Source organism: Ylistrum balloti, unplaced genomic scaffold (assembly GCF_031769215.1).
Source record: "Ylistrum balloti isolate Yb309-2 unplaced genomic scaffold, AGI_CSIRO_Ybal_v1 Utg369588, whole genome shotgun sequence".
In the NCBI taxonomy this organism is placed as follows: Eukaryota; Metazoa; Mollusca; class Bivalvia; order Pectinida; family Pectinidae; genus Ylistrum; species Ylistrum balloti.
Genome location: NW_026781875.1, coordinates 260,873 through 283,187, shown reverse-complemented (window position 1 = coordinate 283,187; position 22,315 = coordinate 260,873). Strand labels below are relative to the sequence as shown.

General features: G+C 33.9%; 1 protein-coding gene across 1 annotated transcript; it reads left to right on the top strand.

Annotated features, from left to right (window-relative positions):
- The first annotated feature begins 1,577 nt into the window (after positions 1-1,577).
- On the top strand, positions 1,578-21,469 carry LOC132544257 (coiled-coil domain-containing protein 191-like). Its single transcript, XM_060207831.1, has 18 exons — positions 1,578-1,794; positions 3,406-3,444; positions 4,922-5,060; positions 5,765-5,950; positions 6,212-6,384; positions 6,552-6,656; positions 7,508-7,626; positions 9,486-9,660; positions 9,914-10,104; positions 10,868-11,111; positions 11,867-12,432; positions 15,482-15,615; positions 16,238-16,320; positions 17,016-17,117; positions 17,779-17,957; positions 18,852-18,969; positions 19,273-19,427; positions 20,812-21,469. The coding sequence occupies exons 1-18, from the start codon at positions 1,717-1,719 to the stop codon at positions 20,975-20,977; spliced, it is 2,952 nt and encodes a 983-aa protein (XP_060063814.1). The 5' UTR covers positions 1,578-1,716; the 3' UTR covers positions 20,978-21,469.
- Positions 21,470-22,315: the final 846 nt, after the last annotated feature.

Sequence of the window (22,315 nt, the reverse complement as noted above, 5' to 3'; positions counted from 1 at the left end):
GATATACTGATCATGAGGCCACCAGTTGGACTGTGAAATCTGGCTGTATTCAGCAGTTCTTCATTATTTAATTATGAATATATATATTTATATTTAATGTTGGTTCATTGAAATTTTCTTCTTACCTTGTTGATTCAAAAATAACACATATACATCAATTTAACTTCAAAAATTCACATTGACCATTGATGACCTATTTATTGACCTTTGACATACTATGTATTTCAACTGTAAACATCAATTAATTCAGTTAATTTATTGAAGAAATCCAGCATAGGGATACCTATTTCTTAGACAAGTAAATCAGAAAGACGTCAAAATACATTTAAACAGCCTATTTATTGGATGTACAAATATACCATGGAATCTACAAATTGGTCAAAAAAGGTTATTGAGGCCAGTCATGATATGGTACACATATGTATATCATATTTTTTTTAAGGGTTGGGTGTTTTTAAGTGGGTGGGGGGTGTTTTTGCTTTTTGTCTTTGGCTTTTTCAACAAGATAATTTTTCTGATGATTTATGTCCAAAAAAGGAAAACAAATGTTGAATAAGAATCTTGCAATCAATTTTTCAGTTGACTATAATATTATTAAAAAAAATAAAATATCCTGTATCGTTGTTTTAGACCTTTGTTCTTGATTTACTTTTCAGGCTTAAAAGTAAGCCTCTAAGAGGAGCACATGTTCTGTGCATTGTCTTTTAAAAATGAAACCAGTGTCACTTTCTGTTGGTAAATGTTTTGCAAGTGTAACCTACAAATGCAATGTTTTTCTTTTCTTGGTTTTTTTTGGTCTTGTTTCATTTCATGTATTTATTTGTGATCAAGAAATAAGATTGATGTTTACGTCACGCTTTATAATCTTGTTTAACGAGGTGTAGTCTTCAGAAATAGAACAGTGAAATAGTTGTAGATGAAAACAAATAATAAGTTTTAGATAAACAGTTCACAAAACAATGAAGGTCAAAATAATGACAAATAATGTTCCCCAAAATTATCTAGCATTTTGTTCGTTCACCCTTAGCCGAATAGTTCCGTAGTTTATGAGTTATTTTTTTCAGACCCAGGCCAAATTGGAATGACCCATGATCACCCCCACCACTGGTTTCGCCAGGGCGACCGAACAACACAGAAGGGGTGGGCGGCCATTTTGCGTTTAATCCACCACCATTTTGTGCAGTATTTGCAGACAGAAATAAATTATGATAATAGTCTACATCTGTCGGAGTAAACACGTTTCTGTGCATTTCAGTGATAATTTGACAAATTAAAGTCTCAGCCTCTTAAAAGAAACAGATCAAGACATAAGTTGACCATTTTCACCCTACGATGGAATGTTCAATCGGGTTGTCCCATTCTGCACGAAATAACATTTTGGAATGACCTGGAATATCCCAACGTGAAGGGGACGACGAAAACGTCACTGCGTCTGACAAGTGCGCGGGTAACATTGCCATTTGCATCGTCAAATCATACAAATGTTCACACAGATTGATATGGCACCAATTAAACACAACAAAAGTATCTAAACATGGTAATATTTCAAAGTTTAGGAACAGAATAAATTGTAACATTATTGACCTACCTGTGGTATTGAACTTCTCGTGCTGTCTCGACAAAGTCACGTGCCGAGATTGACTACAGAAATTGTTTAAACATGGCGGCTCCCATGGTCGTTGTTTACATCGCAAAAGAATAGCTTAAACAGCAGCTATGGAGGAAGGTAAACACAAACCTGCACTTTACAGATGGAAAAAACAAAACGACACACGTTTATACTCCAGATCACAGGTAAGAACGTTTTGTAGATGTAAAGAAATCGGCCAGGTATCGTTTATTTTCCCAGACATAAGCAAAAATGGAACGGTCCTTGTTAAAACGGCCTCATTTAAAAGAGGTCCTTCAGAAAGCGTCCCGACTTTCTAATGACCATTCTGTAGGATATGTTGCCAATATTTACCTGTATTTAGGCCATTGATTTAGAAAATAAACTTAATATGTTTTTGAAAATACGGCCACAAAAAGCAAATAAATCAATTGTTTACTTCAAGTGGATGCACGTAACGTTGTACTATTTTCTGAATTCAGTACAAAGAAAACGAAATTCAATGGACGGTCTGGACGATTCAGTAATATAGGCAGTCTACCTAGGATGGATTCCTCTACAGGAGTCTGGTTTAAATATAGTTTAGAGCTCTGGGGACGACATACCAAGCATGCCGAAACATGTCAACTATGAAACAGTTTTAATTCTTCCTACGGATGACGTCTGGTCCTCTATATTTGCTATTTTCTGTATTGATGATTTCTGATCATGCTTAAATGATACCAAACTTAGTGTAAACATGCTTAAAGATAAGCACATCATTCAAAATATTCTCACTTAAAACTGTTTTATTGTTGACATCTACACATGGTACATGTATATCAGTATTAGTGCATTGTCAATCAGACCATGTACTTTATTTGGCAGGACCATTGTCAACTGTGTAGGGGAACTGGACTGGTCCATCGTCGGCGACCAGTTAGCTCAGTAGATAGAGTATATGTCTAGAGTCCGGAATGTCCTGGGTTTGAACCCCAGTCATGCTGCTTATTTTTCTGCTCTAGTTACATTTACTTCCATGACCAAACCTTGTTTCAAGCAGTAGTTGAATGCTTAACAAGGGGATACATCGACCTGGGTTGTTAGGGACAAGACTAAAAATAAGGAAGGAGTTGTGTAGTAGATCTGGACAGGGGTCGATCATTGGCGACCAGTTAGCTCAGTAAGTAGTTCAAACCCCAGTCTGGCTGCACATTTTTCCATTCTTGTTACAACTGCATGTACACCATGATGGAACTTTCTCTTATTTCAGATGATGCACTTGAAAACGGAAATAAAACGCATATCTACACCAACAGGGAAAACAAAACTGTAATAACAGAAACATTAAAATTTGATTGTTATGGATACCTTACTCTTACATTCAGGATGAAAAATAGAGGCTTAATGTCTCACCATGTAATCCAAAGAGTTGTGACTAGCAACAAAGGAAAAAAGTAAAATCACAGATAATAAAAACCCTAAAGAACCCATTGTCATCTTAGATTTTTTCATTTTCATTTTTCATTACTCCCTGTGTAAAAATTTGTTCTACATAACTGACTTTTATTGTCTACTGACTCCAGCTCCAATCAATGTTGCAAAGGTTGAGATTGGATGTGTTGGAGACCTCCTCTTGATTTCCATTCCCAAAGTTTAAAAAAATGGCCTTGCTGCTTGCAGATATTTTATCTCAGATCCAATTGTCAACTATACCAATTTTATGCATTCTGAGAGAGATGCAAAATACTAAAATCATACCATGTACTGTTCATGTATAATTCTGTTGAGCAAATTCACACTTTTTTATTTTTCAGAAAGTGACAACAAACAATGATATACAGGACTGGATCAAGGTAAATAGTTCTTCTTTCATATGTGAGTTATGAAACTAACTTGTCACAATTTTTTTCAGTTGCCAGATAAACACACAATAAAATGGATGATTTTTAGATTTTATAAATCAAATAAAAAATGGAAGCTCATTTGCTATCCTAGATCCTGTAATGAAATGAAATTGCTCTGTCATTTGTAAAATATCTTCAATTACTCAAGTGACCAAATAGCATTTTTCCATTTCATTGTACAGTTAAAACTCATTATCTCGAAATTCAAGGGACCATGGAAACTATTTCTACCTATCCGTATTTTGACGCAAACAAAGTGTATACATAAGGTTGACGATATCAGTTTCCTGACGTTGATTACGGTTGAATGAAGTAGGGCTACGAAAGCATGAAATCAGCGCAGTTAAATCTGATATTTGAAATGGCAGTGAATAAACAAATTATTCTATCCTGCTTTCTCCTTTTATTGTTTATTCATCTAAATAACAAAACATGTAATAACAACTTAAATCAAATGCAATAGTACTCACATCATTCCGTTCCGCACAAATACATTACCATTACTGACTAAGCACATATACGTCATAAACGCATTTTATAAGATACAAGAAACGATGTATGAATAAATAAGCGTATTGAAAAACATGGCACTAGAAAGGTTTTACTTGTTACAGAAAACATTGTACAAGCACTAGACTTAACATATTATGCACAGATATAGACTCTATCAATGAAAAATACTTCTAGCACTCCATTGTCCAAACACTAAATCTTACAAATTGCCCAATCTTATTCCTTTAGTTGACAAGTTCAAACTCAGTTTCCTTCGGAATTGTTTGGGTCAGATTTCATCAAAAAGTTTGTACTGGTTAGAAGATTTTGTTTTTATCGTTCCTGAAGATGTATGCAAACAAGCTAAATGTTTTCATGTTTTGTGTAAATGCGCTACTTTTTTAAATGTACAGGTAATTCACTTCTACAGAATAGTGACACTAATTAAAAAGCCAACATTTAATTGGATAATTAAACTGTTAATTAATCGCCAGTGACCGAGTGTTGTGTGAACAATGGACAGAGACACTGTAAATAGCCATGTGTTACGCACAGGTGACTTTCTACGCTGTATGTATTGACCAATTTCTTCAAAAGACGTGCCAATGTTTTGACAAAAAATTATTTTGAGACAACAAATGATTTTTTCCTTGCTTTACAATTGAAGCGACTGAAAAATCTCTTCTGCTCAAATGAAATTTCGAGCTAAAATTGCAAAGATATAGAAGGAAAAAGTCGGGACATGAAAATTATTTCCACTGAAACAGAATTTAGACTCAAGTGATTTTGAGACAACAAGTTTCAATTGTTATTTAAATGTGTAAATAAAAATTGAAGGTAGGAAATCTCAGAATTTTTCAATTGAATCCTACAATCACACTCATTAATGTATACTTCCTTAATAATTGACTAGAAATCACACTTTCATTTTAAGACTGTGGAGGCAGCATCTGATAAGGCTGCACAGAAAGTTTTTGGATCAAATTCAAAGTCTTCAGGAAAATCTCTCGGAAAGGTAGCATCATTGAAGTCAGTGAATCAACTCCGTGAACATGATGCTGCTCTTAGTGAAGGTAAAAGCTCCAACAAAATCAGTTTTTAAGCTGAAATACTAATGATAAAGTCCTGTATAACATGCATCTGAGGGTTGTCATACCGACGTAGAGTTGGGAATAAGTTGAGATTTCATAATTAATGATTCTGATCAGTCAATCAAAAACAGATGAGTTTTCTAGCAATAACCAGTTTGTTTATGTCTTTTAATTTACTCAAATTGTATTATCACCTACAGTTGTCAGTTAGTTTTTGAAAATACTTGATCACCAGCACAACTTTTGATCAGAGATGTGCATTTCCATTGGATGATTATTCGACATGTGATCTATAGAATGAATTATTAACCGTTACTTAGCAATGAATTATTAACCTTTACTTGGCAATGAATTGTCGTCTTCTAATTGTCAGAGAATTGTACTCCTTTTTCTTGTCAGTGTTTCATCATCATTTACTTGTCAATAACTTCTACCAGTTTTAACTGCAATCAGCCCAGAAACAAAGACACCAAATGCTGGTGTTTTTTTTTACAGAACAAAACAGTTGAATAATTATGGTTGTATTTTTTACCGGATATTGGACCATATATCATTTTTTGCCGAATAAATATTTGTGATCATCCTTTATATTCAAACATGTTGTAAAATTCTGATACTACATTTCTGGTACAATAGTAGACAGAATTTGATGTGGCTGATTGGTGTTGTATGGTTACCTCCCTTAGCACAAGATCTCCTCTCACAGTGGATGGAGGATAAAGTCCACCTACCAGATGACGATGAAGATTATTGGGAGGAAGATACGGGTCAAAGACGAGTTGTCCAGTCAGATGTGAAGCGTGAGTGGGATCACCTCCTTCAGAATAACTATGAGGAGCAGGGTTTGGTGAAACCACAACCAACCATCAATGGTCAGTACAAACATTAACAGCCAGTACAGGGAGTCCTGGAAACTCTGATGGAATACCCGCGAAAATAGTAGTATTGTTTCAGAAAATCCTTTACTTTCTTTCAATTTCCATATAACAAAATAGGTTTATTATCAGGTGTTAATTTAATCAATCTTTTCATCTGTTTGATATAAAGGTAAGATTTGTTTTCTGATACTGAAAGTATAGATTCTGTTAAAGTTATCTGCCCCTGCTACACAAGGTTTTGTACTTTCATTTTAGATACCGATCCATATGCCTTTCTCGCAGAACAAGATGAGGAGAGTGCTGTTGAATCCATCCTACAACATATGCTTAGTAAGAAATTTGTAAATGACAATGTTACCAACGATTTAGGGTTTAAGGACTTAAACAAGCCAGATCCTCGGACAAAAATGGAGCTTAGACACAAGCAGGTATTGGTTTTTTCTTACATATTTTTAACAAATGTATACCTAGAGTCTTAATCAGGTGGATCTAAGGGAACAATTTATGTCTCTAACACATTGAGACATTAGCTTCCATTAATCTAAATTAACATACATTTGTGATCAAATTGTATCATGCTATATTGGTATCACAGGTGAAAGAGAATAGAGAGAAACGCCAGCAAGAATTGGAAAGAAAGAAAAGGGAACACCAAGCAAAAAAGGATGCACATCACAAAGCTAAGCAGATTGTTCTTCAGGTAAGCTGTATGTATGTTTACTTCTTGTGTTTACCTATACAGGTAAGCTGTATGTATGTTTACTTCCTGTGTTTACCTATACAGGTAAGCTGTATGTATGTTTACTTCCTGTGTTTACCTATACAGGTAAGCTGTATGTATGTTTACTTCCTGTGTTTACCTATACAGGTACGCGGTATGTATGTTTACTTCCTGTGTTTACCTATACAGGTAAGCTGTACCTATTTACTCCCTGTGTTTACCTATACAGGTAAGCTGTACTGTGTTTACCTTTACAGGTAAGCTGTACCTACCTTACAGGTAAGCTGTACCCTCCCTGTGTTTACCTATACAGGTAAGCTGTACCTATTTACTCCCTGTGTTTACCTATACAGGTAAGCTGTACCTATTTACCTATTTACTCCCTGTGTTTACCTATACAGGTAAGCTGTACCTATTTACTCCCTGTGTTTACCTATACAGGTAAGCTGTACCTATTTACTCCCTGTGTTTACCTATACAGGTAAGCTGTACCTATTTACTCCCTGTGTTTACCTATACAGGTAAGCTGTACCTATTTACTCCCTGTGTTTACCTTTACAGGTAAGCTGTACCTATTTACTCCCTGTGTTTACCTATACAGGTAAGCTGTACCTATTTACTCCCTGTGTTTACCTATACAGGTAAACAGTACTTGTATCATGAACAGGACTTTTGTACACTTCTGGCCTGGATCTGTGGTGTTGTTAGTAATCATGTTGGTTATTGTTTTCAGGAGGAGAAAGACAAACTTTCAAAAGCTAAGAAGGAGGAAATGGAGATTTGAAAAGATCTGTGGTGTTGTTAGTAATCATGTTGGTTATTGTTTTCAGGAGGAGAAAGACAAACTTTCAAAAGCTAAGAAGGAGGAAATGGAGATTCGAAAAGAAATGGCTCGGATACGCAAGGACATGCAGGAGGAACGCCGCCAGCTAGAAGAACAAAGGACTAGGTAAAAGAAAATAATTTAACCAATGAGAATAAGTGAAGTTGAGGGTATAGGTCACATGACAGTTTCAACTTTCTTTTCCTTTAAGTCAAGAAAACTAGGATAATAGTCCATGAAGGAGACTAGGATAATCTTCATACTAACTCTGATAAATTACTTCATACTGAGTCTGATAAATTACATCATACTGAGTCTGATAAATTACTTCATACTGAGTCTGATAAATTACTTCACACTGAGTCTGATAAATTACATCACACTGAGTCTGATAAATTACATCACACTGAGTCTGATAAATTACATCACACTGAGTCTGATAAATTACATCACACTGAGTCTGATAAATTACATCACACTGAGTCTGATAAATTACATCACACTGAGTCTGATAAATTACATCACACTGAGTCTGATAAATTACATCACACTGAGTCTGATAAATTACATCACACTGAGTCTGATAAATTACATCACACTGAGTCTGATAAATTACATCATACTGAGTCTGATAAATTACATCACACTGAGTCTGATAAATTACATCACACTGAGTCTGATAAATTACATCACACTGAGTCTGATAAATTACATCACACTGAGTCTGATAAATTACTTCATACTGAGTCTGATAAATTACATCACACTGAGTCTGATAAATTACATCATACTGAGTCTGATAAATTACATCATACAGAGTCTGATAAATTACATCACACTGAGTCTGATAAATTACTTCATACTGAGTCTGATAAATTACAACACACTGAGTCTGATAAATTACATCATACTGAGTCTGATAAATTACTTCATACTGAGTCTGATAAATTACTTCATACTGAGTCTGATAAATTACTTCATACTGAGTCTGATAAATTACTTCATACTGAGTCTGATAAATTACATCACACTGAGTCTGATAAATTATTTCATACTGAGTCTGATAAATTACTTTATACAGTCTGATGAATTACATCACACTGAGTCTGATAAATTACTTCATACTGAGTCTGATAAATTACATCATACAGAGTCTGATAAATTACTTTATACAGTCTGATAAATTACATCATACAGAGTCTGATAAATTACTTCTCACTGAGTCTGATAAATTCCTTCATGCTGAGTCTGATAAATTATTTCTGATAAATTACTTCCTACTGAGTCTGATAAATTACATCACACTGAGTCTGATAAATTACATCATACTGAGTCTGATAAATTACATCATACAGAGTCTGATAAATTACATCACACTGAGTCTGATAAATTACTTCATACTGAGTCTGATAAATTACTTCCTACTGAGTCTGATAAATTACTTCCTACTGAGTCTGATAAATTACATCATACAGAGTATGATAAATTACTTCATACTGAGTCTGATAAATTACTTCCTACTGAGTCTGATAAATTACTTCCTACTGAGTCTGATAAATTACTTCATACAGGGTCTGATAAATTACTTCATACAGACTCTGATAAATTACTTCATACAGAGTCTGATAAATTACTTCATACTGAGTCTGATAAATTACTTCATAATGAGTCTGATAAATGATTTCATACTGAGTCTGATAAATTACTTCATACTGAGTCTGATAAATTACTTCCTACTGAGTCTCTGATAAATTACAACACACCGAGTCTGATAAATTACTTTATAAAGTCTGATAAATTACTTCATACAGAGTCTGATAAATTACTTCCTACTGAGTCTGATAAATTACTTTATACAGTCTGATAAATTACATCATACTGAGTCTGATAAATTACATCACACTGAGTCTGATAAATTACTTTATACAGTCTGATAAATTACTTCATACTGTGGCTGATGATTTCTCTATTTTACAAACCTTTAGACAGAAAAAGAGTCAGGAAGAAACGTATAACAAAGCTACTGCCTTAGTAGACAAGGAGGAAGCCAAATCCAATCAGGAGAGAGAGGAACTAGAGCGTGCAGAGGAACAGAGACGTAGAAAGATTATGTTAAAACTTGGACAAATACAGACGAGACAGGAGGCTGCGAACCTAAAGGTAAACATCAGTGGGTCAACTCAACCCCAACACCACTGTGTAAACGAAAGCTTATTTTTGCAAGACTTCAACAGTTTCTTGTACCAGGGAGGGTTACCTATCTCTATAGTTTGTTATACTCACAAGGAATTTGATATTTCTATATCAGCGGTTGTGACAGATAATGGGAAGTTAGACATCAAACAATTTGTCAATAAATCAAAATGAATGAATAAATGAAAACTTTTTTTTAATGGTATGATTTCTTTTGCAGTGTCTTCAGCGCCATTTTTCTGCCTGGTACAACATTGTACTTCAGCGTCGTCTACAGATTGGACGAGCTAAAGCCATCCATGACTGGAAACTCCTCCTACAAGCCTGGAATGCGTGGAAGGCATACATACGCTCACGACGAATCGATAGAGAGACTAAACAACATGAAATCTCTGTGATACAAACTCACAGGTACGACAATGATAACCATCAGCTTAGTGATATCTAAAGTGAAAATGTACAAGTTTACAACTAGATTATGTAGATAAAAAGTAAACAAATGATATAAACACTTAGATATCTTAAATTTGGCTGAAAATGACCCTGACTATCAACGGAATGTTAAATCTAAATCAATTAATTTTAGTAAATAGTTGCTCAACATCTTATAAAAAGACAGGGTCATTTAGGGAAGTGCAAGATTTGGTGATGGATGGCCGGAGTTTCTAAAGAAAAACCACTGACGTGCAGCCAGTACCTAGAGATTGCTCTATGGAGGGCTTGAACCAGAGTTAGAGGGCTAGTGATAAAGACAGTCACCTTAACCTCTAAGCCAACTGGTCACTGTATCAATCCATATAAAGGAAAGCTAACTTAATGCTAGATGTGGTTTAATTAAGGAAGAAGTACTTATGTTGAGCCTTTGTAGTGGAATCTGAAAGCATGTTAAGTTATCTGTAAGAAGTGGGAAACATTTCTTAAAAAGTTACAGTTTTCATCAAATAGGGAAGTTGTAAAAAAACCAACAAAACGTATGAAGGGAAGAATATCAAAATTCAATTACAAGGGAAAAGTAGGGATGAAGTCAAAAAGACGGCTTGATGGTATAAACTAGGACAGTAGCTGGATTTTAACTTAATTTTATTCGTTTTGGCAAAACAAAGACTAGAAAAAAACTGACTTCAATAATTATAGTTGATATTTCATTGTGTTTTTTTTTTCTGTATGCGATCAGGAAGACACAAGCAGCTGAGACACATTACAGGGTATGGTTACTAAGGAAGTACTTTGTTGCGTGGCAACTGTGGATTAAAGTAGAACAGGAGAGAAAAGGAATGGAACAAGCTCAAGAAAAAACACGCAACAAAATGGCTGCTTTACTAGAAGCAGCTGCCAAGGGGAAGCTTTTAGAGGGCGGTGATACTGATCGGCCGGACAAAGGTCAAAACAAAGTCGTCAAGGCTACTAACCTGGCAGTGGTATGTAACATATCCGATCCCCAATTTTTTTTCAAAGATTTTCATATCTACATCAGTATCTTAGCTCCCTGAAAATTAGTGTTACAAGCAAGAAGTGAAGAACAACACACATCAGATCTTCGCCTTATGCTATAATACAGGCCTCTAATGCCTGATCCATAAAGCCTCCAGTCAGGTTTTTCAGGCCAATGATATATTGACTGAGTACTTCAACCTAGATCAGGATCATTTAAACTATGGCCATGATTAATAATCTCTTGGCGTTGGAGAAACATATAGATTATTACTGAATCTATTTTGAGTCTTTAAACCTGTCTGTCTGTGACTGTTTCCAAGAGATGTAGATAAAAATCTAAGATTTGGAATTCTCCCTGGGTATGTGTTTTTCATAATTCTCCCTATGTAATGTGGAATGTTTAATTCATAATTCCTATTTTAAAGTACATGTTTATCAATCTCGCGCCTTTTGTTGTACAGTGTATTCAGCTGAATTATAATTACATTCTTGTTTATCATTTGCTTAATCACAAAAAAAACTACAGTTAGCACAATTATAATTGAAATTAATGGCTTATATTATAAAAGAGCTTTAAAATGAGATTATCACTATAATTGACACAATAATGAATTTACACAATCGGCAGTTAATCTATAATTGTGTCAATGTTCTAAAAAGTGATAAAAAAAGTTAATTTGGTTTATTTAAGTATGTTACTTAAAATGAGATATCTGAATCAACACTTCATTCCTTGAAGGATGCCTTGTTTGAGAACAATCAGCGACGACCTTTGACTTCAAGAAGTGATGTATCAACAGATGTTGGTCATGATTCTGCCAAAAAACCGCTGGAGCGAAACAGAATACCTACAGAGGCGTGGCAGGTTACCAAGCGACATCTTCAGCTGACCACTGATGAAATTGCTGGACTTGGGGGCGGAGATAACCAGGGGGAGCATCACTCAGACCAAAAAATACGCAACAGATTTGGGACCCAGCCATGGATGAACAGAAAATATATGCCAAATAGCTTTGAGAATCGTCACAATGCACAACAACGGATTCTGGAGGAGCAGCAACGACAGCTCAAGGAGCAGCAACGTCTGATAGAGGAACTACAGTTTAATCAAAAACAACAAGTGCTGGAACAACAGGGTAGTACACAGCGACAACTGGCAGAAAGAATAACATCTGGAAAGACAACACTTCTTACTGACAATAGTAAAACAACAGTAAAGAAATCACAGCAGCAACACAATGATCAAATAAACAATAAGCAAATCAACAACGGAAAACATGACAATAACGAGGGACGTTTTGACAGGTATTTTCTCGATAAATGCATTAATTCTCTGTTGGATTTTTTCATTGTTTTGTAACACAATATGAAGTTCATGGAGTTCATGTTAACTTAAGAACCTTTTTCTCTAGAAAATTTTTATTATAATTTACAAGTCTCAAGACCTTTGAAACTATTCAGATTTACAAAATATTAAGTTATCTGGAAAATGTTGGTCTATATTATAGACTATGACTTACCATTTTAATATTTTATGATGATATAACCATTTTAAATTTTTAGCATTTGTCTTTTACCTTTTATTTTTTTATTTGATGTTATTCCTTTTTGGATCACAGTGTCTGTCTCCAGTTGATGGCCCTAATGACCTTTTGTGTTGATGGGCTGGTATTTAATAAAAATGAAAAAAAAATGAACATTTTCATATCAAAATAACTGTAAGTCACTAAGCCCCTTATCTCCCAGGAATTTTTAATGAAACTGAAGAAAATCTGTCATTTTGTTCCAACATGAAGTTTCACACTTTTCCAGTCATCTTTTTCGTTAGCGAACCCTATACATTTAGAAACACCGGAATACAAGTTTTTTTAAAATCTTTTGACAAAAATTATGTTTTATCAATAATGATGTTACCATAGCAACCACAATTTTGAATATTTGAAAGAAATATTAATTTCCTATCATTAGCAAATGTTTTTGATGATGGAAATGAATCAAATATACTTCCAAATTTCATAGTATTGTGAAACACTCGAGTAGGAACCTAAAGATATGTTTATGCCAGCAATTTACTCATTCATGATTGTTGCCATGGTTACCAGCTCGTTTTCCAAATATAACATTTTATTAAGATTAGAAAATTTTATTTCTGTCTGCCCAAATTTCATTTCAAAGAAAAGGTTTGTATAACAAAATTAGTAGTTTAATCAACCACCACAATATATAAAAGGATTCTGAAAAAGTTTCTTTGTTGAAATTTTAGACCAGATTACTTTCTTTTTACATTTTAAATTTGCCATGGCAACCAAAATTGGAAATTTTTGAAAAATGTGAATTTCTGTTTATAAACATTTAACTTGTGAAGTGTTAATGAAAAGTTTTGTATTTTATGCACATTTTGTAAGTTCTGATCTATTGAAGAAGTGTTCTAAATGCAATTACAAGCATTATTGAATGTGTATTTTCAGATGTCAGGGTAGATAATTCAGTTTGAAAAACATAATAATTTACAGAAGTTTTGATTTACGTTGTTTCTTACAGTTTTTAATTATTGTTCTTCTGATGATTACAGCTGCACTGGTATTTTTAAAATTATGATACAGACAGTGATTATATTGTTCGTCAGATACAAACTATATGTAGTAGAAATATAATTTTTTTTAACAAGTCTATTCTGTTTGTGTTTAATTGTCGTGATGGCCAATAAGTTCAAACTCAGTCATTTGAATGTTTAGGCATTCCACTTGTGGGGTTTCATTTTCTGTGTAAATACAATAAAAGGTATATAGGATAATAACAGACACTAGTAAAAATATTAAACATATTACTAAAAATTAGACACAGCTATACTCAAAATATGTTCATTGTAGTAAGTAATGAAAACATATATCTATACATTTCTATCAAAACATTTTGTCTTTCAGAGTAATAATATTATTGCTAAAGCCATGATGGTGTTTCCAAAACTAGTTACTTGTATCAGATTGAAGCATTTTAATCTTAGCACTTACTAGAAGTTACAAACAACAACACATAATTTAGATGAAATAATTTTAATTTTGCATAAAGCTTCGTACAAATAAGTGGTAAAGTGAACGATAAGTGAAGAATGCAGGCTCTGATGACACTTGACTTGGATGTTCCAGTATCATCACACTTTGTCCATGCTACAGTAGGTCAGTGTTGATACCTAAGATTAATATTTACAGAAAAAAAATTAATATAAGACATCCATTTGTTCACTTATGAACATTTCAATTAATACTTCATCTCAAAATAGTTGAAAGTTTGAATAAAATAGAAATGCAATGTTCATATCACAAGCTGTATCGCATCAGCTGCACATGTACTAACAAATCTGTTGACAGTTTGTTTAGGAATATTGATATCAAAATCATCAAATGTATTATTAGTCAGTTCCTTTATGGATAGCAATTCAGACAATTCAAATTTTACATGTACACATATACCAAAAACACTATGATCGTAATCACACAGGTGTTTGCTCCAACACACGACGTCAACTAACTCTGATGTTTGTTCATGTACAATCTGAATGATTTCGAAAATTTGTGAATTCTTTCTTTGGTATTTTCTGAATGTAAAAAGATGTATTTTGACTAATTCGAGTGAAATCTCTTGTTTTTTATGAATATATATGTGGAATACAAACTGGACCCTTGAATAGACATTTACATACACTGTGCACACAACGTCGTCATAACGGGAAAAAATGCCTCGTATTTTCAACTCGTAAAAATGCAGGAAGTGTTTTTCAAAACCAAATTGATTAAGAACAAAAGTTGTTCAGTGTTTTCTCTAGTTTCCAGAGATATAACCTGATTGATACTTTCACAAATAAGGGAGATAGGACAGTGTTCCCTACATTGATGTCATAAGGCATAGAAATGCGTAGAAATGCGTGGAAATGCATAGAAATGCATAGAAATGCGTAGTTGGGAGTTTAGGGGTTGGCTGAATTTTAATGTTGTTTCATTAATATAGTACATATATAGAGACAAAACAGTAAATACTGTTAAATCATCAATTTTCATGAGGGATTTATATCTTTTAATTTACAAATTCATGTTTCCAAATATCAAAATAAGTATTTGAAGTAGATTTATTAAGCTATGTTTTTCTTTGAAAAAAGTGGTATTTTTGAAAACCCACAAAAATTGAGCTCTGTAAAAATTAATGATTTTTAATTTAAGCTTAGTTCCTTTTGTCTTCACAATGCAGTCATTTGGTAATCTCTGTCACATTATTTCTTAGTTAAATCAAAGTTCCAAGTTCTCAAATCAGGAAACAGCTGGTTTTGTAATTATCTTTCTAATAATATGTTCTTTTTCAGCAGTGCTCTTGATCCTATGACAGAAAGGTCAGAGGTCACAGAACAATCAGAGGTTACAGCAAGGTCAGAGGCCACATCTGCAGTTAGTTCTACAACCAACAAGAATAACACTAAATACCTGACTGTTTTGAAAAGTGAGTAATTCTGTTTTAAAGTTGGATTATACACATAACTGTGTACATATGTATATATATATTAGATATATGACAGCCATCATTTACTAAATATCGTTAAGATTTTATGGTCCACCAACTCGGATTTTAAATTGAGAGAATGTCACAGCAATTAAAAGTGTTAAGATATTCAAACAATTTTTTTTAATGGCAAAATGTCTTAAAACAATGATTATTTTGACTGCAGCATTTTGGTATGAAAGGCTTCAAAATTTGTTTAAAATGAATGACCTTGAACCATTTTCAAGGTCATTGGGGTCAAAAGTGTTGTTATTTTGAAACAACTTTAACTATTTACGGACAGCTTACATACAGTATGGAAGGGGTATGATTTTTGTGCTTTATATAAAAAAGTTACCAGAATTAATCAAATGATTTCTGTATAAGATGAAGAACGTGTAAGCTATACAAATGTATTCTCTCACAAAGAATCTCTAAAATATTGGCTACAGTGAAAACCTTCAGAATTAGGGTCCTTCTTATTGCTTGGATTATTTTAGATTTTACACAAAGTTGTTTTTCATCGCCATTTCCAGAAATGTATCGAGTCAATTGGTAAGACTATATTTTTTTATACATTTAGATATGGAAGCTCGAGCAGCAGAACGAGGCCGTCTCAAGGCAGAAAGGGAAGAAAAACGCAGACTAGCTGAGGAGGAAAATTTGGTATGATAAAGACAGTTCAGAGTTTATAAGTTGTACAAGTAAACAGCATTAAATGAAAAAAAAACATTTGTTTTACATATCGATAGTTTTTTATTTATTTACAGAAAAAAATAGTAGACTCATTTAGTGGATGTTATGCCCACTGAAAACAGCTTGACAATTGATGGAATAGCAAAGTGGCTGATACAAATGTTGTTGGAAGGTTTTGAACATCAGGATATAAACAAGATGGTTCAATGATAACATCATTTTGTGAGATGTTTTAAATATATTTCATGTTTCAATTCACAGAAATGTATCGAGGTGTTTAGTTTATAGAAAATAAATTGATTAAATTAAAAAATTAGAACAAATACAAAATTGTATCCATTCATTGTTAACCATGTACTCCAACGCATCAGATAGGCTTAATGTTGTTCAGAATTAATTTGTCTGCCAATTAGAGATTGAATAACATGAGATCTGATTCTTCTTTGCACAGGAATCACAATATTGATATATATCATACACCTTTTTTTAGGATTTTTTGTTATGTGTATTCTTTTTTGGTTTTGTTTTTTGTTCCTAAGTAGAAAAAATAGGTCAATTATACTTTTGTTACAATATAACAAGTTTATTTTTAGAATTACAAGATGTCCAGATTGTCTCCGTTGACTTATACACATTATTTTTCCGCTTGTTTTTTGTGTTGATAGAAACGCCTAAAGGCCGAGGAGGAATTGTTGTTACAAAAAGATGCTGAAGAGAAGAGGGCTCGCATTGCTGCACATCGAGAGAAGAAACGACTAGAAAAAGAGGTAGTTCATTGTCAAAGTTGAAAGGAATAATTAAGGGGTTAGTGGTCAAATTACTGAAAATTAGGCAGTCTGAATAAAGGTTAGGGAACTGCTGAGTGAACAAAGAAGTAAGTTTGTGGTCTTCTGTAGGTCAGAGTTCAGTAATGAGTACACAAAGAAGTAGCCTGGAGGTCAGAGGTCAGTAATGAGTAAGCAAAGCTTCAAGGTCAGAGTTCAAACGAGTTGAAATAATTTATATGGGTAAAGTGTCTAACATTACAGTCAACTGTGGTCTCCACAATATAAATTCCTGAATAGTTTTGTTGGTCAGGAAGAGATAAACACACTTACAAGATGAGTTCTCTCTGGGATATAAGTCTCATAGTGATAACCTGTCACACCGTTTGTTTGATATTGGTGTTTGGAGGATACAATCATGCTACTGTGTTTGCTCTTGAATCTTACAGAAGCATGAAGACTTAAGTTTTCATGACACACACAATTACATACCATTGCTGGGTATGGAGTGATGGATATTGTCACATAGATCCCGCAGGTCTAATCAGTCCTTAGTTGAATGGATTTCCATTCATCATGTTGTCCATTCCGATAATAATTTTCTTTTTAATAAGCAAAACTTTTGTTAAAGTGGATCATGTGGGCCTCCTGTTTTGTTTTACAGAAAGAAATACAGAAACAGCTTAATGAACAACGCATGAAAGAACTTACAAGTAAAGCTAACAGTCACTACTTACGGGCCACTCTCAAGTTTCGTTGCTTGGGGCCATTCCAGAAGCTGGTGGAGATGGCAAGGAGGAACGAGGTCAAGGCTGTACGCCATCACAACAACAATCTGAAAAGGTGAAGAATCTGATAGGTATTGTAACCAGATTTATGGAAGAAAAATTGTAGAATAATTAATGTTTTTCAGCACAAATTTTTAAGGATCTCGATGATTTGGTATCTGTCAGTATTGATTTCATTATGTTGTGAGGGTTCAGTTAAGTGTATACAGTAACTTAACCAGGTACACCTACACACGTTGTGTGTACTGTTTGCTTTCTTCCCTTTCTTCAAACCCACACAGTTTGTCTCCTACATGTAGACATACAAACTACATCCAAAATTCACTTAGTAAATTGATTTGAAGATTCAAGCTATTTAAGATAATAGGACAAAACTTTAATGCTGAAAATGATAACAGGTTCTACTTATCAATGGATTAATGATTTCAGAATTTAGTTATTTGATCTTTTGAAAGAATCACATCAACACTTGTGATAATGCTGTAATTACATTTAATGTTACCTTTTTTGACAAAACTTTTGTTGTCCTGACTTCTCACATAAACTAAACTCCCATAAACTTTATGTGGGGACTTTTTAAGTGATATCTCTTCCATCCCAAGGTATTCTAAAAGGTTACTACCTATAGAATTTAACAGATATTTTCCTTGAATTATTGGCAGGAAACTAAACATGGGACAGAAGTGAACTATTTCTGAGTCCTGGAGTCAGTTAGATGTTTTACTGATAAGCTCTATTTATTTTGTGACTTTTGTTCACAACAAAGCCTATAAACCAACCCAAATCGTTAGGAAATGTGTCAAACCTTTGATAAAGTAAGTTGTCATACAGATGATTAGGAATAACGATATTTCTACATGAATCATTTAAAATATTGTAAAAATCCTAACGTAATATGTAAGATGGTTACAGTTGTTATTTTATGTATAGATATTGATAACTTTTACAGACAAGCATTCCTGAACTGGCGTTCCAATGTCAAGGCCATCATATCTGAAAAGGAGGCTATGGCAGACCAGATGTATAAATACTTTCTCATCCGTCACTTCTTCTCTAACTGGAGAAATGTAAGATACACGACTAACTGGGTTTTTCAGTAGAGGTTGTATGTAAGGCACTCACACTTTATATGGTTTTGTTTTTTGGGGTTCTTCACTTCAGAACATGAGGGTGTGAAAAAATTGAGATTAATTAAACAAATCTGCTTTTAGTAATTAAATAGGAATTGAAAATTAATTATGTGTAATCAAAGGGACAGTTGTACATACTGTGTTAAACATTATTATCTACTGATAACAAATAAAATGATGAGTTGTAAAAACTTTAAGAAGATTAATTCCTCCTCAACCACTTATTATATGTTTTTACAGTTTAAACACCACACAACTATTATGGAGGGACGTGCACGGCGTATCCATGAGCGTAACACCAAGTGTAAGGTTTTTCAGGCATGGCATGAGTACACACATGTGGAGAGAGAGAGGGCTGTGGTACACAACCAATTGGCTACGGATCACTATAGACAGTAAGTTAGAATTATATCAGACATATACACACAATGAAACCTAATCATGATATCTGACTGAAACTGTTTTGAAGTATAATGATTGAATCAAAAGCCTTTGAATTTTCAATTTTAATTTAAATGAAATCTCAAACTTTTGGTTAATGTCTTAATTCTATGCCGCTTGCCAAGTCTTACGTGTGTCAGTAGTTGGCATATCAATTAATTGGCTTGTGATGAGTCATTCACCGTTAAACATTTTTTTATTGGACTGCATTGACCTTCTGTCTACTCGAGAATGTTTTTATCGTAACATTAGATGTCTAAAATCCCATTTTGAGACTGTTGAGATTTGTAAAATTCTACATTACCTGGAAGATGTTGGTCTATATCATAAACTATGACGTACCATTTTAATCTTTTGTGTAAACATACCCATTTAAGATTTTTAACATTTATCTTTTACGTTTTGGTTTGTTTAATGTTATTTCCTTTTGGATCGCTGTGTGTTTTACTGTTTGATGGCCCTAATGACCTTTTATGTGTTGGAGGGCCTTTAAGAATGTAATAATAATAATGATATTGACTATGTTTATACCTGAATTTTTGTAAATCATGGTCATGTCTGATCTGTGTGAAAGAATTGTATTGGTGACATAAGTCTGTGATCTCTCGTCAAATTCATAAACATTTCTTTTTATTGCTATTACTCCAGAAGTACTGGATGGATCTTTCCCAAATTTTATACCTGGCATGTTCCTCTTGGTCCTCGGTTGTGCCAGTTTGATTTTGGAACTGATCAGAAGAACAAAATGGATCTTTCTCAAATATTATACGTTATGTAGGTTCCCCATAGTCCTTAATTGTGCCATTATTATTTTGGGATTGAGCAAAAAAACAAAAGGTAAACAGGCAGCCATCTTTGATTTTGACAATGAAAATTTGATAATGTTATTTCTCGAGATGTACAGGATGGATCTCTCTTGAAATTTTTTGCACACGTTCCCCTTGCAGGACTGATAAGAAATCAACATAACTGAGGGCCATCTTGAATTATGCCTATGAAATTTTTTTGCTGTTATTTCTTCACAAGTACAAGATAGTTCTTTCTCTAATTTGATATGGAGGTTCCCCTTGGTCCCGAGTTGTGTCTGTCTTTCTGTTTTGGGACTGAACAGAAAAACAAAAGTGAAATGAAAATGACATACACTTAGTAACCATAGTCCATAATATGGCTTTAATGAAAAATGTTTTCATTTCTCTTTGAGGATTTTTGGTAAATTGTAAAATGTTGAGCCACAACACCTTACACAATTGTATTTAACTTCATCATTTAAATCCATTCAGTTGGTACAGAGTTTACTTCTCACTGTTGGTGTCTTAAGCTATTTAATTGTTTTACCAGGTCTCTGCTGAGAAAAGTATTCCAGACAATAAAGGATTATCCATCAACACGCAAGAAAGAGATCGAACGAGAGAAAAGACGAGCTGAGATGAGACAAAAGGTCGCAGCAATGATACCTGATTACGAGGCCAAAGAGATGAGGAAAAGTTCAGCAGATTTCTCCTGATTAAGTCTAAAGAAATTTTAGCAAATTTTCTGGTTATGTCTACAAAACAAAAATAGTGTACTATAGGCTTTTGATGCAGATATAATTCCACAGGTTTCTTTAGACTTCAGAGCTAGGAAATAATCAAATTGTCTGATATCAGTGGAAACGTATTACTCTGGATAAACAGATAGTAGTTGTTTAAATACCCTCACCATAAATAGTTCTAAATATTTATCTTAATGAAATCTTAAAAACGTGTATCCACCAAGTTAAAGGATGTATCCACCAGGTTAAAGGATGTATCCCACAGGTTAAAGGATGTATCCACCAGGTTAAAGGATGTATCCACCAGGTTAGAGGGTGTATCCACCAGGTTAAAGGATGTATCCACCAGGTTAGAGGGTGTATCCACCAGGTTAAAGGATGTATCCACCAAGTTAAGGATGTATCCACCAGGTTAAAGGATGTATTCACCAAGTTAAGGATGTATCAACCAGGTTACAGGATGTATCCACCAAGTTAAAGGAAAGATCCACAAAGTTAAAGGATGTATCCACCAGGTTACAGGATGTATCCACCAAGTTAAAGGAAAGATCCACCAGGTTAAAGGATGTATCCACCAGGTTAAAGGATGTATCCACCAAGTTAAAGGATGTATCCACCAAGTTAAAGGATGTATCCACCAGGTTACAGGATGTATCCACCAAGTTAAAGGTTATTAATACTGAAGCTGTTCCTAGAGGATATACAATGTTAATTGTATCGTTAATCCAAGTCTTGATACGTAATTTTAATGGCACGGTGAAATGATTGTTGCTGAATGGATTGTTGTTTCTGCTTAATAATAGGTGTATTAGCAGTTAGAAATTTTACATATCAATTTCATAAATTATTAATTAGTATTTCTGTGTTATATTTTTTGTTTGTCCTATGCTGCCCACTATAAGGGACATGGAGAATCCTGTATTACACTATGTGTTCATAGTCCACAACTAAGAGTGGTCCCCTGTGGAATTGGAGGGCATCTTTCGGATATTCTATTAATAGAACATTGAAGAGACCAGAATATATCTGCTGCCTCCATTACAACACCTGAATTCTCTCTTTCCTAACTTCCTCTTTCTACATTCCACTCATGGTGTCCTCATTGATACCTGTCCTAATATGACCACCTTTGATGCAATGCAGAAAGATAACGTACAGCTGTCCATGAACATCATTTCAGAAAAAGTATATTGTGGCTAGTATTTTACCAGGGTTATATACTCTCCCTCCAGGAAATAACTCGTTCTGGCCATTCCAGGTGTTACAATTAAGCTCATGAAAGTGATACTCAATATTATTCTCTAGTCCCTG